The following is a 16676-nucleotide window of genomic DNA, read 5'->3' on the forward strand; positions in this document are numbered from 1 at the left end:
GCTATTTGACTGTTTTAATGTTTAAACAAGCTTTTAACTAATGTGTGTGCTCTATTCGCCAGTTACAGTTTCCTCAGAAATATATGCACTGGTGTCTTTAACAGGACTGGGCCAAACCACCCAGTAGAGATATGGTGTTTCAAGATGGTAATACACATTAGATAGGTATTCTATGTGGGAGCATGATATGACTGTTGGACCGCTGTTTCTTATACATAACTATTAATGCACATATCTGCTAAATGTACAGGTATATGTAGCACGAGGAACTTTGGAGCCATCCTTGAAATGACAGTGATCAGCTTGAAAAAAATCCAATGTAGAGCATTGATTATTCTCCAGTAAATGACTGGACAGAGTATCTGCTAGACTCATACATATAATTATTATGTCCTGATCCAGGGATAAACAGCTTGATCATCTTAAGCCTTTGGATACAGTATGTTGTGGTATATAACATGATCTGAACTGCTATGCTGATTACCACAAAAGCTTTATTCTTCAACCAGGCTATACTTTGGATATATTCTAGCTCATATACCCAAACCAAAGATATTAAAGTCATAGAACCTTGCCCCAATAACATGATATACAGGCAAGATAGGTTCTGTAAGTTTGTTCTTAAGTTGAATTTGTATGTAAGTTAGGCATGTTTTTTAAGTGTAATTCCAGCAAAAAAAATATTTTTAAGATTTAGATAGCATAGGGAAGGGTTAACGGGCCATTCAGTGATGTAGGATTGCTGATAGATCCACCGGACAGTAGATGGCAGCATACAGTGAGCAGGAAGATGTTTCTGAGGCAGTTTCTGGGAGTAGTGTGACATCACGCTGCCTCCATTCTTAAGTGTGAGTCATATGTTAGCCAGATGTTTGTAGCTCGGGAACTACCTGTATAGGGGTGAGTTGCTAAAGGCAAATAAGCTGTTCACTTTGCAGGGAGATTTCACCTTTGCAGGAAATGTTCCCTTAGCTTAGTGAATGTGCGGAAAATTCACTTTGCTAAGATTACTCAATAACGTGAAAGGATAATTAAAAAAAGTGCTATTGGTAGAAGTAGAAGTAAAAAAAGCTGCACCTTATTCACTAAACTAAGGGAAAATTACCTTGCAAAGTGAATAGCCTATTTGCCTTTAGTAAAAGAAAAGGTTTGTCTACCAATCATGCTGCATTTCATTTCTGATGTACTTTTCCTTTAGTTAGGGTATATTTGAAAGATAGCAAGAACTGCCTTCAGCCTGTTCAACAATAGTGAGCTGAAAGCTGATCGCTGTTCTAGTTTCTAAAAGTCACATGTTATATCCAGTAGCAGAACTTGGCTTTTTCTTTATCCTTACTTGTTAGGACAATCGACAGCACCATGAAGTGAATTTTGTGGGAGGGGATTCCCTTACATCACCACAAGTAATTTTCCTTCCTTCTATTGTTTGTTTTCCCCAACTTTGGCCCGAAATACTGTTACATTACTTTGGGTGCTACTAGCCCATTTGTGTTAAATTCATGTATACATATACGGGGAGATTAACTAAAACTGGTGCACACAAAATCTGGTGTATAGTAACCAATCAGCGTCCAGGTTTTATTTCCAAAGCCTAATTGAACAAAGTGAAGTTAGAAGCTGATTGGTTACTATGAACAGCTGCACCAGATTCTGTGTGCACCAGTTTTAGTAAATCTCCCCCATGGTCTCTGTTGAAAGTATCTGTTACAAGCAATAACTGCACAACTAAACAGTTTTTGTTGTTACACAAACTCCTTTTAACTATAGGGAATGTCTTGCAATTTTCCTACAAATAAGATGAGGTAACATTTAAATTAAAACCAATTTTAATTAAATTTAAGATGAGTTTAAAGTAAAGCTGATGACAGCTTAAGCGTTCTCTAGTTCAATGTAGATGCCCACTTTGAAGTGGAAAAGTAAATGTTATAGCTTATAAGAAAACTATGAATACAGCTTTCTATTTCACACGTACTAAATTAGTTAACTTTCTTTCTCTTGAGGTGTTGATTGCTTCAGAAACTTCCAAGGTGTTTTATCGCCTATAATGACACCTTTCATGAACACTGCATTTCAGTATTTCCATTATACCAAATTTGTGACTTGTTCATAACAAAATCACTGAACATCCACTGAAAGCCTGATTATAGTATATTATAAAATTTACATAAAAGCCCAATATAATTGTGTATAATTGCTTCATTAGAAAAGTATTTATGTTTTCTGTAATTTAGGCAGAACATGGACATTGATATTTGGTTTTTGTTATTTCTTACTTGTCATATTTAAACAACTTACTTTTATTTTGCAGGATTATGATTTAAGCCAGCTGCAACAGCCTGACACATTAGAACCAGACTCCATAAAACCTGTAGGGATACGGCGCATGGATGAAAGGCCCATTCACGCAGAGCCTCAATACCCGGTTCGGTCTGCTGCTCCACATCCTGGTGATATTGGAGACTTCATTAATGAGGTGAGTTCAACTTTGATTTCCTCTTTCTAAATTTTAGATGTTTTACCAGAGACTGATATATGTGCCTTTAATGAATCAAGGGAAAGTGTACACATATATATTTTTAGACTCTGTCACTTAAAGTGGCTCTAAAGGCAGATGGTTTTTTTTACCTTAATGCATTCTAATGTATTATAGTCCTTGGTCCAACTCAGGAGCAAGGAATATAGGGTGGCTATGTTTCTGCATGCATTGGGACCATGGAGAATAAATGAAGTCACCTTCTGATAGGAAGTAAAAAAAAAAGGAATTTGGACTTTTGAAGGAGACTGGGAACAATCAAACTTTTCTGTGTTAAGAATACATACTTGAAAATATTTTTTTAAATCAGAGTTTATTGTCACTTTTAAGGCTGTGTTCACACTGATGCGATGCAGAAAATGCACAGGAATCTCTGCTTTTCCCTCATTGCACTGCATAGCAATTACACTGTGTTCATGCAGTCTGCTGCGGGTGTCAATTAAAAGTTAACAACATCCCAAACGCAGGTTTACCTGAATTGGATTGCAGGGATATGAACACCCATGCGATCCAATTCCAGTGCAGCAAAAAAAAAAAAAGGTGCCTGCACCCTTTTTTATGCGGATGCTGTGCGATTTGAGCCATACAAAATGATGGGCTCAAAATGATGGTGCAATTCCTGTGCGAGTCACAAGCGATGTGACAGTGTGAACTAGGGATTACTTTTAATGGCAGGTGTGTACCTATGAGAGAGATGCAAATGCTTTGGGGAGTCACCGGTGTGTGGCTTCTAGAATCGCATGCTGTTAGCCAGTGGAGAGCAGCACCACCAGCAGGTGAAAAAGAAATACAGTATCTGGTTTATAACAAGTTCTCCTAAGCTGAAAAAAGAATCTTTATCTATGAGCTCTGCCACTAAATGCATTACACAAACAGCACACTTACATTATATCCTTATAGTTTATAGACTTAAGCTATTACATATCTGGATTTGTTCTATTTTTGTAAAGGTGTTTCACAAAAACAGGGAATATTTTTCTACTTTTTTTCCTATTACTTCTTAAAGAAACACCCATAAACTTTCAATGTGTTTTATCCGAATCTCTTCATAAATGAAAGTTCTTCTGCAAAGAAAAAAATGTAATAATACAGAAGCAAATATAAAGACTACAAATGCAAAACAATATCAGTGGTAGTATAGTATAAGGAGTAGCCACAAAGGATTTTTTTTGGTAATATTTGACAAGAGGTTATCTTAACCTAAGCATCTGAAACATGAATAAAGTGGTCTGGACAGGAAGGAATATACAGGTGAAACTCGAAAAATTAGAATATTGTGCAAAAGTTCATTTATTTCAGTAATGCAACTTAAAAGGTGAAACTAATATATGAGATAGACTCATTACATGCAAAGCAAGATAGTTCAAGCCGTGATTTGTGATAATTGTGATGATTATGGCTTACAGCTCATGAAAACCCCAAATCCACAATCTCAGAAAATTAGAATATTGTGAAAAGGTGCAATATTCTAGGCTCAAAGTGTCCCACTCTAATCAGCTAATTAAGCCATAACACCTGCAAAGGGTTCCTGAGCCTTTAAATGGTCTCTCAGTCTGGTTCAGTAGGAATCACAATCATGGGAAAGACTGCTGACCTGACAGTTGTGCAGAAAGCCATCATTGACACCCTTCATAAGGAGGGAAAGCCTCAAAAGGTAATTGTAAAAGAAGTTGAATGTTCCCAAAGTGCTGTATCAAAGCACATTAATAGAAAGTTATGTGGAAGGGAAAAGTGTGGAAGAAAAAGGTGCACAAGCAGCAGGGATGACCGCAGCCTGGAGAGGATTGTCAGGAAAAGGCCATTCAAAAGTGTTGTGGACTTTCACAAGGAGTGGACTGAGGCTGGAGTCAGTGCATCAAGAGCCACCACACACAGACGGATCCTGGACATGGGCTTCAAATGTCGTATTCCACTTGTCAAGCCGCTCCTGAAAAACAAACAACATCAGAAGCGTCTTACCTGGGCTAAAGAAAAACAGACCTGGTGTGTTGCTCAGTGGTCCAAAGTCCTCTTTTCTGATGAGAGCAACTTTTGCATCTCATTTGGAAACCAAGGATCCAGAGTATGGAGGAAGAATGGAGAGGCACACACTGCAAGATGCTTGAAGTCCAGTGAGAAGTTTACACAGTCTGTGTTGATTTGGGGAGCCATGTCATCTGCTGGTGTTGGTCCACTGTGCTTCATTAAGTCCAGGGTCAGCGCAGCCGTCTACCAGGATATTTTGGAGCACTTTATGCTTCCTTCTGCAGACGAGCTTTATGGGGGTGCTGACTTTATTTTCCAGCAGGACTTGGCACCTGCCCACACTGCCAAAAGCACCAAAACCTGATTCAATGACCGTGGGATTACTGTGCTTGATTGGCCAGCAATCCCATAGAGAATAGAGAATCTATGGGGCATTGCCAAGAGAAAGATGAGAGACATGAGACCGAACAATGCAGAAGAGCTGAAGGCCACTAATGAAGCATCCTGGTCTTCCATAACACCTCAGCAGTGCCACAGACTGATAGCTTCCATGCCACGCTGCATTGAGGCAGTAATTGCTGCAAAAGGGGCCCAAACCAAGTACTGAGTACATATGCATGCTTATACTTTTCAGAGGTCCGATATTGTTCTATGTACAATCCTTGTTTTATTGATTGCATGTAATATTCTAATTTTCTGAGATTCTGGATTTGAGTTTTCATGAGCTGTAAGCCATAATCATCACAATTATGACAAATCATGGCTTGAACTATCTTGCTTTGCATATAATGAGTCTATCTCATATATTAGTTTCACCTTTTAAGTTGCATTACTGAAATAAATGAACTTTTGCACGATATTCAAATTTTTCGATTTTCACCTGTAAACCTGCCATTTATGAAGTGCTGAAATCTTTACATTGAGGTTTTGAGCTGTTGTTAGTTCTGTGCTATCCTAAACTGTAAAAAACAAGCTGTGCTGTCCTACCAAGTTTCCTTAAATTTAGCTGCTGTGCAAATATCAAACAGATATAAAATAAATACATACATTAAATACAATGCTAACCCCCAATGGATCTATAAAAATAGAAAAAATTTACAAAAATAAATAACAAAATGACAATAGTAAACATCAAAGCCCCCCAACTGGGCTTCTAAACAAATTGGAAAAATAATAAACAATAAAATAAAAAAAATAATCAACAACTAAAAAAACAAAAATAAAAAACTACTGACACCAGTGGCAGAACTACCAGGGTCGCTTCGCACTTGTAACCAGGCCCTGGGGGGGCAAGACAGCAGGAAGGGAGCCAATTGTACACCCCTTGAGGGTTAGGGACTGATGTGAATGTACAATATATATGTAAAGTGCTGCGTAAACCGACAGCGCTATATAAGTACCTGAAATAAATAAATAACTGCAGAACATGTGAAAGGTTCCCACTGTGGGACCATACTAAAGGGCCCAGTGATGGGAGTAAGGATCAGTGGGAAGGGCCACAGGCTCAGCAAAATGGCAGCTTCCAGCAAGAAGAAACAGGAGCAATGCTGGTGGCAATTTACAAAACACACTAATTTTGGTAGCCTAATTATTAATGTGGAATGTATGTTTCTTGCTAAAGAAGATTGTTTTTTATCACTGTTATGTTATAGTATAGTATTGTAACGTTCCACCTTAAGATATTACCTTTAACCTGGAGTTTCTCTCATTCTATCTCTGTTTGCTTATATTCATTTTCTTTGGGTTTGACACTTGACTTTCATCTGGATCCTGACTAATAATCTGTGTGAACTCACTGACCTAGGCTTGTGTAACTTTCATCTCTAGCTTATCCTTTAGATTCTTTGTTGTTTGTTAACCTCTCCATTCTGATGTTTCTCTGCCTTGCTATAGCTGAATATTGCTGCAACACCTGCCTGACCTCCCTTTACCATCCAGCTCAACCCCAACTAATATACTGTCAGGCAATTTCAAATCACATCTGTCACAGTTCACCAGCTTGGCAAGTTTTATAGCATAGTTGAAGATAGTTCAGGACCTGATCAGAATCCCCATTCAGAGCAAGCAGCAGTAAAATCAGTTCAGCAGCTTTGTTGCAAGTCTGTTGGAACATAGGACTGCCTAGTTTTACACATGTGCAGTTCTTTATTATTTTCTTTCTTGTTTTTATCTAAGCTTATGGTTTTTATACAATATTGGTTGTGACACAGTAAATAAGATAACAATTAATGCCAAAGATATCGGCAGTACAATAAAGAAACAAATAAAGGGTGTTGGCTATTACCAAGCGTTCTTTACTCAGAGAATGTTGTGTTCATTGCTTATATGGAGTTTGTTCAAAATGCATGCTATAGGTTTTATATTTGTTTCAAAAGAATAAGCTCAGTAGTGTGCAGGGGACTAAGTGTAAATTGTTTATGAGTCACAATTCTTTTTTTTACTTTATCAAAACACTTAACCAAAACTGCTAAGCTCATAGACTTGTCCGTAACCCAGTTAACTGCTCAGGCTTTTCAAGTATTTTGGCAAATAGCTGCCAGATAGTTTCTAGCCTGCCAGTCTGGATATGTCATGATACATGTAAAAATGGAACTTCCTGTTAGTGCAGTATTAAACCCAAAACCAAAAATGTAATATATTGCAGATTACCAATCTTTAGATGTGGTGGCTGCATTAGTTTTCTTTTTTTTAGGATTTTTCCCTTTGTTTTCACCTGGTGATCTGATCAGTAACACACCTCGTGTATTAGAGTGCCCCATTCTGGATGACGGATCAACAGAGACAGCAGCATTGTCAGTCTGAGGAAGGGTAGTGTTAGATGGACTAACAGCTTTAGATACAATAACACATTAAAGCTGAACATCAGCTAACACGTTTTAAGCTTTTACAGCAACCGTTTTTTTTTTACCTTTTAGCAAAAAGGTTTTACATAAACAAATAAAAGCTAACCATGGTCAGCACCCCTGTAAGTAGTAAATGGTTTGTCTCAACCCTCTAACTGTTACATCTGCAGAACAGTTTATTCTGTTGAAAGACAACAGACTTACTGGATACATCACCAGGGGAAATTGGTAAAGATCTTAGAATTGGTAAACTGCAATATACTAAATGTTTGCTTTGGGTTTAATGCCGCAGGAGGGGCCTGTGTAGATAGGCGTTGTTTTCCTGTGTTTGAAACACACACCAGGTACCAGTCAGCAGGTTTCCATTTATTTTACTGGTGCAGCACAGACAACAGTTCTGAGACTTTTGACCTGCTTTTTGAGACTTGACGCAGTGGGGTTTATTTACTAAAGCTGGAGAGTCCAAAATCAGACTCCCTTCTGCATAGAAACCAATCAGCTTCTAACCTCAGCTTGTTCAATGAAGCTTTGGCAATGAAACCTGGAAGGTGATTGGTTTCTATGCAGAAGGGAGTCTGATTTTGGACTCTCCAGCTTTAGTAAATAAACCCCAGTGGGTCTCTATGTAGATATGCTTGTTTTGTAGGCAGAGCAGGTCAAATGCTGTCATACATGTGAGCAACACTGCATTGCTCTGTCAAAGTCAGCATTTGAAAAGCTCTGAAGGCTAAACTCTTGATATTAGTTTTGGTTATAGTCAGAACCTCTGTCAACTTTTTATTGCTATCAGTGAGCCCACCAGGGAGATCTGCCGTAACTTTCTGTGCTTTTGACCCTAAAAAAAGAAGTGCAGAAATTGGGCATCACCAGGACAGGGAAGCACTGATGGAAAAGACAAAGGTTCTAATCCTTTCCTAACTCGGCTAAGAATAGCTTGTCTTGTTGTCTTATTTCCAACAGAGAGATTTCTGATCAGCTACGGTCCTCTAATGCCCTATCACTGGCACGGAGAATAAGTGGATATTTCTGCAATGGTGACACAGACAGCAACAAAATAAAAACCTGACAGTTTTTTTAAACCCTTCCCCACTGTAAAAAAAAATAAAAAGTAAAGTGGAAAGAAGTAACATTGTCTGTTGCATTATCTTAAGCAAGCCATACATTATGCGATTGGTGGTTGCAGTAAGGAAAATCTCTTTATTCTCCCACAGTTGTGTTCTCCTGGCGGGTAGCCATCCCCGCCAGGAGAACACAATGATTACTGCTAGCGGTTATTGCTGCAGGCAATAATCACATTCTAAAAATCAGACAGTCTGTTTGTACCAAAGTCAGTTGATGGATTGACTTGGGTACAATCAGCCTGCCGATAGATAGATCAAATCTTGGCCCTGCTGAAGTGCCCAAAATTCGATCCATCTATGCCTGGCTTTAGGGTAATAAACTACGTGTAGTGTTAAAATGGGAAAGATACATTTGAGATTGCTACTAGTGTAAACCTTTTCACTATCAAAATACCTGGAGCCCTTGAGTTTAAAAGCACCTTAGATCCAGGCACAGTAATCCATACTGCTTTTTCTGTTAATATTTTAGCTTTTGGAATGGGGGGGTCATGTTTCCAACCTTACCCAGCTGACACGAGTTTTGCAAAGTAAAGCACAGTCTTTATAAGTAGCATTAAATCTATAAAATCTATAATTATTGTAAATGTACTATATATTTATGTCTCTCAGACAAACCGGCTACACTATCCACTTGAGGAATTCATTTTGGCTTGCAACTAATAGTCTACCAGCTCTGCATTGTCTGTTAAATTCATTTATAAACCAAATTTAATAATAGTTAATTTTTATTTCCCTCACGTATCCCCCTTTCAGTTGGTGAGAATGGTTGAAATTCAATACCTTCATAATTAGCAAGAGTTGTTTCAAATAGGATTAGTGTATAGAGCAGCCAAATTAAATCAATTATGTAAGTGCTTTATACACTTGTCTTGTGAAGCTTTTTAACAGTCAGTGAGCTGGCTTTCAACTTATTCTAAAGTAGACAAAGCACTTGATAATAGTGAAAAACATGTCTTCCTTGCTTTTTTTTAATGTTTTGTTCACTGTAATATTGAAATAATGAGATGCAGTATTCAGTTGATAAAACCTTTCCAATGTCAAACATGTGCAACAATGATTTTTAAAATGAATAATTTCTTGTCAGTGATTTGCAGTAAAAGGTCAGTCTGACCCAAATTTTTACTCCACAGTTCAGTACATTCTGAAGTCACTTAAAGGTTTGGGCTTATGTCAATGACCAAATGCAGCTTACTTTTGGCATCAGTCTGAGACACTTCTGAGGTCATTCAGAATTCATTGATAGGAGTATTAGATCTGCATTTGACCTCCTTCTAATGTGCGTTTGATCTGCTTCAAACTGTTTCTGCTTTCCCATATAACAGTTCTGACACAAACAAAGGCCAGTTAACAATATCCCTTAAAGTGGTTGTAAACCCAAAAAAATCTAAATTGAAATGACCTCACACAGCATAGCAGCAGAAGTAATCTGTCCCCAGTATAGTCAGAAAAGGAGCAACCAGTCATCTGAAATCCTCTCTGCTTTCCTACAGTGAAAAAACCCGACACATGAAAAACATTTGTCGCCACACCCCCTCTCCTTTGACTGACAGTCTAATTAGGAGTCAGCTCCAGCCTGAGGAGACTGAGAAAGCAGTTATCCCCATAAACACTGGGCAGCATTTGAGGCACCGGAGACTGCAGACTTTCGTAGGCTGGAGGGAGCTGAGCAATTGTCAGGAATTACTCAGCGGGACCCTGCCGTCACTATGTACTTATCTCTACTAAGGAAGGAGGAGGAGAGGGGATACATGCTTTCACAGGTCATCATTATCAACTAATGGGAGTCAAACAACCTCACGCAGATTTAACGCCACAGGTCCTGGGGAGGGAGCCGAGCAGAAGTGGTTGTGCACTTTTACTGTAGTGCCCTACTTTCAAGTAACACTTGATAGTTACACAGTAAAAGTGGCCAGTCATTGGGGGGTTAATTGTGATCCTCCTGCTCGGCTTTCTCCCTGGCAGCTGTGGGGTTAAATCTGCGTCAGGCCGTTTGTCCCCCCCCCTTAGTTGATAATGATGTCCTGTGACAGCATGTATCCCCCCTCTGTTAGTAGAGATAAGCACATCATGTCGGCATGGTCCACTGAGTAATTCCTGAGCTAGGCTAATTCGGGAGTGATCTGTGTGGATGGGTGCGGGACACATGCCCCTTTCTCTCATGCTCATGCATGGGACTCCTAATTAGTGTGTCAGTCACAGGAGAGGGGTGTGGCGACCCAATTTTTTTTTCATGTGTCAGGTTTTTTTATTGTAGGAGAGCAGAGAGAATTTTAGATGACTGGTTGATCCTTTCTTGGCCAGACTGCGAACAATTGACTTCTGCTGTTATGCTGTGTGAGGTAGACTGGTCATTTCAGTTTTGATTTTTTGGGTTTACAACCACTTTAACCTCCTTACGCCGGCGCCTTCCAGCCCTTTAAGGGGTAGCTGATGGTGGAGGGGTGGTGTTTATAATCATGTGACTGCCGGGATTGTCTGTCACAGCGGTCGCATGATCAGAAAGCTTCTAATCGCAAGTAGCTTTCCGTTAGGCACCAGTAACTGTGCTGGGAGCACGCAAGGCGCGTGCTCTCAGCACAGGTTTGTTTACATTTTGATACGCATATATGTGGCCTCTCAGCATCAAGGCCCAACCTCTGCTTGCGATCGATAGCTTTCTGTTAGTGCCAGCAACTGTGCCCACCCGCATATATGTGTCTTGTTGTCACAGAGAGGTTCAATCACTAAACAGCTTCTTATATCTTTCTGGGACTCCAGGGGTGAGTTCCGAATCTGCAAACCTGCTATAAAAGTTGTTCCACTGTCCCTGTTAGATTTGCCAATTATTTATACTGTACAGCCCATGGTTGGTGGTGGAAACCAAAACTCCATCATGGGCAGGAACAGAACTGGGAAATATGGTAGAAAGGTTTATATGCTGTTTATATGTGCACTCACGTGAACCAAGAAGTCAGCAAATGATTTCACCTATAACCCATTTGGGTGGGAATTATTTAAATATTTTAACTGCTGGGCATAATAGAACAAATAATAGCCACATATTGTAACCAGTAGCATTTGAATAAGATATCAGTTTTTGCTTCGCTAGTGTGAAATGAACCCAGCAGCACAATGCTGCAAGTACAGACAGCAGGAATGATAGAAATTTTGCCATAGAAGTAATATTAACAATTGCTCTTTTGTTAATCCCAACACTATCGAATGCCTAGATCAATTTCATTAGAAGGCAAGATCATGTGATATGTATTCAGCCTAACACTGTTGTGTGAAGGATTTCTACTTGAACTCATACCATGATCATGAGTGATATAATACAGCTGTGGGAGTATGATTGTGTTTTCCTGAAAATATAATATTCATATAGGAATGTTTATCCATTTCTGACTATTTAAATGAAAACATTACATACAGTCGTCTGCGAGTACATGCATTCCAACACACTCCTTATGTGTCTTGTGTGAATGCTACATATATCTAAAATATGAACATTAGAGGAGTAGTTATTGCTGAAAAGCTTATTGTGCAGCTCTTTGGTAAAATATCATGCCCATTTCAGATCAATGTTTTTTGTTAAACAAGAATTTTCTTCCATACCGTTGTTTTCTTTACATTTGTAGGTAGTGTTGTTTTAATTTGCTTTAGTGGCAGGTCCACAGATTCATGACTTGACCTTTCCGGTTTTATGGGTTATATTTTATGTTGGTCCTAGAGGTACATAAAATGAAATTTATAAATTTACAGCTTTATCTTTGATCACTTTTTTTTAAATTGAGTTTTATACTTTTCACACATAAAACAGAGAGAAGGAACAATAGGTTGTGAAATATACTTGCTACCACCATAATATCAACAGAAATACACAAGTGACAGTGGGTCACATATGAAAACATAGAGCACAGAGTACTCTCTAAAGTGAAGAGAGAGTAAAATAGAACAATCACATTTATAGAAATGGGCATGTGATAAGGCAATACGGGTACACATAAGTATCCAGAGGGTTGTATCTTAGAGAAGACAGCATACAATGGATATGAAAGACATCAACATCAGAATAAGTGATAAGTAATCCAAAATCAAGAACACGGGGACATGACCTCAAATTAGCTGGAGGAAAGTTCAAAACTTGTCATAGGCAGTATTAATTTACTGAAAGAGTAGTTGATGCTTGGAATAAATGTCCAGCAGAGGTAGTGACCCAGCCAACAGGAAATGGCTTCAAAACATGCTTTTGAAAAACATAGATCTATACTCTTTTCTTAGCTTTAGGCAAAGGCGGAAGGTTAGAACATCTGTCAGGATCTTGTTGCTGTCTGTACTCCTGTTGGGGTGATTTCCTATATGTACCCCTGGAGGTAAGGGGAATTTTCACACACAACAGCTGCACAAAAGCTATGGGCCATTGAGTGTGGGTGCTGTAGTGATCAAACAATAAATGACATCAACATATATAAAGGAGGCAGACAATTTCAAGCACCATATCATGATTGATGACTTGGTGTACTAGTAGTTACAATTGTCTGCTTCTCATTTATGACAGAGACAATGATTAATACCCAAGATAGGTAGGTTCTAACTCTTTTCATTCTTTCATAGCAATCAGTATCCCCAGATAGGGGATTTTCCTCACCCCCGAGATATTTTACCACACGTTCTGTCCCACTGATCATTCAACTAAGTAAGGGTAAATAGCCCTAATGGAGACACAGACATATAATAAAAAATTCTGCCCCACAATGTACAAAATTACATGTGTTTGACTGGACCTCCACTTTGAAACATTTCTTACAACTTGACTTAAAATGTTTATTCTTTAAAGCACTACTAAGTAGGTAAAGCAAAAAAAGTTGAATACTCTAAACAAAGCTGAAAATGTATTATTTCAATTTGATAATCATTTCTCTTTGCAGAGTCTTACCAGTGAAGCCGGTAAGCTTAGGGGTTTCAGTAACTTTTTCATCAATCAGTGTTAAAATAATGCCCTGATATTTGTTATCCAAATGAAACTAAATGTAATAAAATAGTGGTTGTCCTCTGTATGTTTTGAATTTCAAAAGGTTCGTTATTTTCCAAATACCTAATTAGCACATATCATCCAATCTGTATGCTGTCCATGTGCTTTCCTTCTTAGTGTCAACCCATCATCCTCCAGGGAAAATCATGTTGAATTTTGCTTTTCCTTTAAGTCATTAGATTCAGTGACTTACAACGTTCACACCCATTCCACTGTAAAATATCTCTAAATGCATCCCTTTCTGACTTAATTCTACCAACATTGTAATCCACTTATAAATTATATCTTGGTTGACAGCTGGGCTATTCTGGTGCATGCAAAATCTTTATTTAAAGATTCATCCTTCTAAAAATGTTCCTCTTCACTGTCTCTAATCTTAACATTGGCTCCAATTTCCCTGAAATTAGGAATGATATTCTTTCATTGCAAATGCTGTGATCATTAAGTCATATGTTCCCTAATTAATTATTTATGTAATAAATAATTAATATTTTATCTCTTTTTTAGAATCATTTGATAAGTAGTAGTCTTCACCTTCAGAGAGCACTCATGTATAGGAATTTTAAGTACATTCCCAAAGATTTTCTTTTTTTTTGGCTTGAGGCTTTCTTTTGCTACATCTTCAAACATTTTTTTATAAACAGTTTTTTTAAAGCTGAACTCCATACAAACAATCAAATATAGAGATAAAATACATATGTGGGAGATGTTTTACTTTGCAAAGGATTTGTATTTCTGTTCATCTAGTTTTGAGTTCTTCATAGTTCTGTCACACAGCACAGTCCTGCCCAGCAGGGCAGGACATCTTATATTTTCACTGCTGATAAACAGTTGAGCAACATGTAGAGGTCTTGTCCATCCCCCAGCCTGTGACTGGACAGTAAACAGAAGCAACAGTTTGAAGAACTTATCTCTCGGTCACTCTGCTCTTTCCTTCTGTCAGCATGTTCCTTCTCACAACATGAGCATAACTGATTGGGTTATTTTGCTGCTTCTTGTTCTCTTAGTCTGAATTTTGTTAGTCTGTTGTGCAGAGCATTTAAAGGGGCTAAGACTGGGTCTAATTTAGGTACCTCCGCCAGTTGCATTAAAATAAATGTAACTACGTATAATGAATACATTCTCTTGTGACTTTTTATGCCTGGAGTTCAGGTTGAATAGCTAAATTTTGAAGATACATATGCTCTATAGATCTCTGTATTGTGACCAGGTAGGGTGGAATGAAGACGACTGTATGACTCCAACTGGTTAGTTAGCTGCCCCTTGTTAATTTCCTTAGAAGTTGTTTTGTCATCTCAAATGATACCCATTGGTAGCATTTTGTCTGAGATATTTAAAAATGTAAACGTTACATTTCCCCCCAGATACCCAGCATTCCCATTTATTTACTGTGAGTTTGCTATACACATGTGATATTAATGTTTGTATAATAAAACATTTTTATACAATCTATGATAAACAATTGGATTTTATGAATACATACATATGAAAATGATTGAAAATTACTGCTTATGACAGAAAAATGATCACTTTCTTAAAAGATGCATTTTGTATTTTTACAGGGCCTGAAAGCAGCAGACAATGATCCCACTGCTCCACCTTATGACTCCCTCTTAGTTTTTGATTATGAGGGTAGCGGCTCCACTGCCGGATCTCTAAGCTCCCTGAACTCATCAAGTAGTGGCGGTGAGCAAGATTACGATTACCTAAACGACTGGGGCCCTCGCTTCAAGAAACTAGCCGATATGTATGGCGGCGGAGATGACTGAACTTTGGATTGAACTTTCGTTTTTGTGGACAAGAACAAACATTTGAACTGATATTCCCAAAAAGTGTAAAGAAGCTTGGCTTTAACTTTGTAGTCTACTAGCACAAGTGCTTGTTTGAAGGCTTTGGCATAGGCTGCAAACCAATTTGGGCTCAGTGGGAATATCAGTCATCCAATACTGTTTGGAAAAAAATTGATTGAGCTCAGTTACACTTGAATTTTACAGTACAGAAGCACTGGGATTTTATGTGCCTTTTTGTACCTTTTTCAGATCGGATTTAGTTTTATGTTCAACGCTTTAATGGTACTGATTTCTGAAAGGGTGAAAAGACAAGGTATGTTGTGGGTGGGCTGGCGTACGTTAACAAGGATTTCCTTCATCACGCCTTTTTTTTTATTCTTCTTTTCTTTTCTTTTTTTATACATTGCATTGCTTATATAAAAATCTGAAATAGAGAACAAATTTCATTAGAATAACTCTATTAGCTGCAGAGAAAACCACGTGATTGACATGTACAGTGCATTATTTTAGCTCTTAGGCTTCTTTTTCCATTAAGAGTCTTGGATTTTTTGCAGTCGGTTTCAGGAAAAGGGAGTTGTCATATCACCAGTTTCTAGCATAATTGAGATCTCATTTTTTTTTCTTTTGTAGCAGAATTGTTTTTTTTTTCTTTTCACAAGATAGGCACATTTTGGTCTTAATCAATGTACACTTTTTTCTTTTGGGTATTTTTTCACTTCACTGTAAAAATGATATGTGTACATAATGTTTTTTCAACATAGTCTATAAAGAAGTTTTCAAGCTTCGGAACATGTGTATGTATTATTTGGACTATGAATTCAGGTTTTTGCATGTTTATATCTTTTTTTTTTCCTTTATGGATAAAGTATTTACAAAAAACAGGTGACAAACACAATTACATTAAAGAAAACTGTAGATTCAGTACACCAGTTTATTTTTTTCCAGTTACTTATTGGTTTGGGAGGGAGAAAACAAGAGTTCTTAGCACAAATGTTTTACATAATTTGTACCAAAAACAAAACTGATAGGGGCAAACTGGCGTTGGTGGCACTACTAATACTTGTTTGAGGGGACAGGCAGCTTTTAAACTGGAGGAACGTTGACAACGACTTTGCCTCTGTATTGTGTACCAGAATATAAATGATGCACCTCTGACCCCCACGTTCTGAATAAAATGCTAATTTTGGATCTGGTGACTGGTTTGAATTTTTTTTCTTTCCACTTGAACAATTCTGAATGCTGTGAAAAATCCCAAGATGCCTTGAGCTCAGTGAGAAAAATAGAAAAGTATACCGCACTAGCTCTCATAAGCTGTAACTTACTTCTTCTGTTTTGTGCTAAAAAGAAATTTGATTTCCCTTTTGAATATTGAAGCGCAAAAATGGATGGTGAATTTGAGTGGCTGAGGTGTTG

The 16676-nt window shown here is 38.0% G+C and overlaps 1 protein-coding gene across 1 annotated transcript in view; it reads left to right on the forward strand.

Annotated features, from left to right (window-relative positions):
* CDH2 (cadherin 2) overlaps nucleotides 1–16451 on the forward strand; it is a 389823-nt gene extending 373372 nt beyond the window's left edge. The window contains exons 15-16 of the mRNA XM_089675699.1: nucleotides 2309–2473; nucleotides 15036–16451. Of these exons, the coding sequence (XP_089531825.1) occupies nucleotides 2309–2473; nucleotides 15036–15242 (372 nt within the window). The 3' untranslated portion in view covers nucleotides 15243–16451. The remainder of the gene's footprint in view (nucleotides 1–2308; nucleotides 2474–15035) is intronic.
* Nucleotides 16452–16676: the final 225 nt, after the last annotated feature.

Source organism: Staurois parvus, unplaced genomic scaffold (assembly GCF_062004578.1).
Source record: "Staurois parvus isolate SC_StPar_1 unplaced genomic scaffold, SC_StPar_1.0 ptg000157l, whole genome shotgun sequence".
In the NCBI taxonomy this organism is placed as follows: Eukaryota; Metazoa; Chordata; class Amphibia; order Anura; family Ranidae; genus Staurois; species Staurois parvus.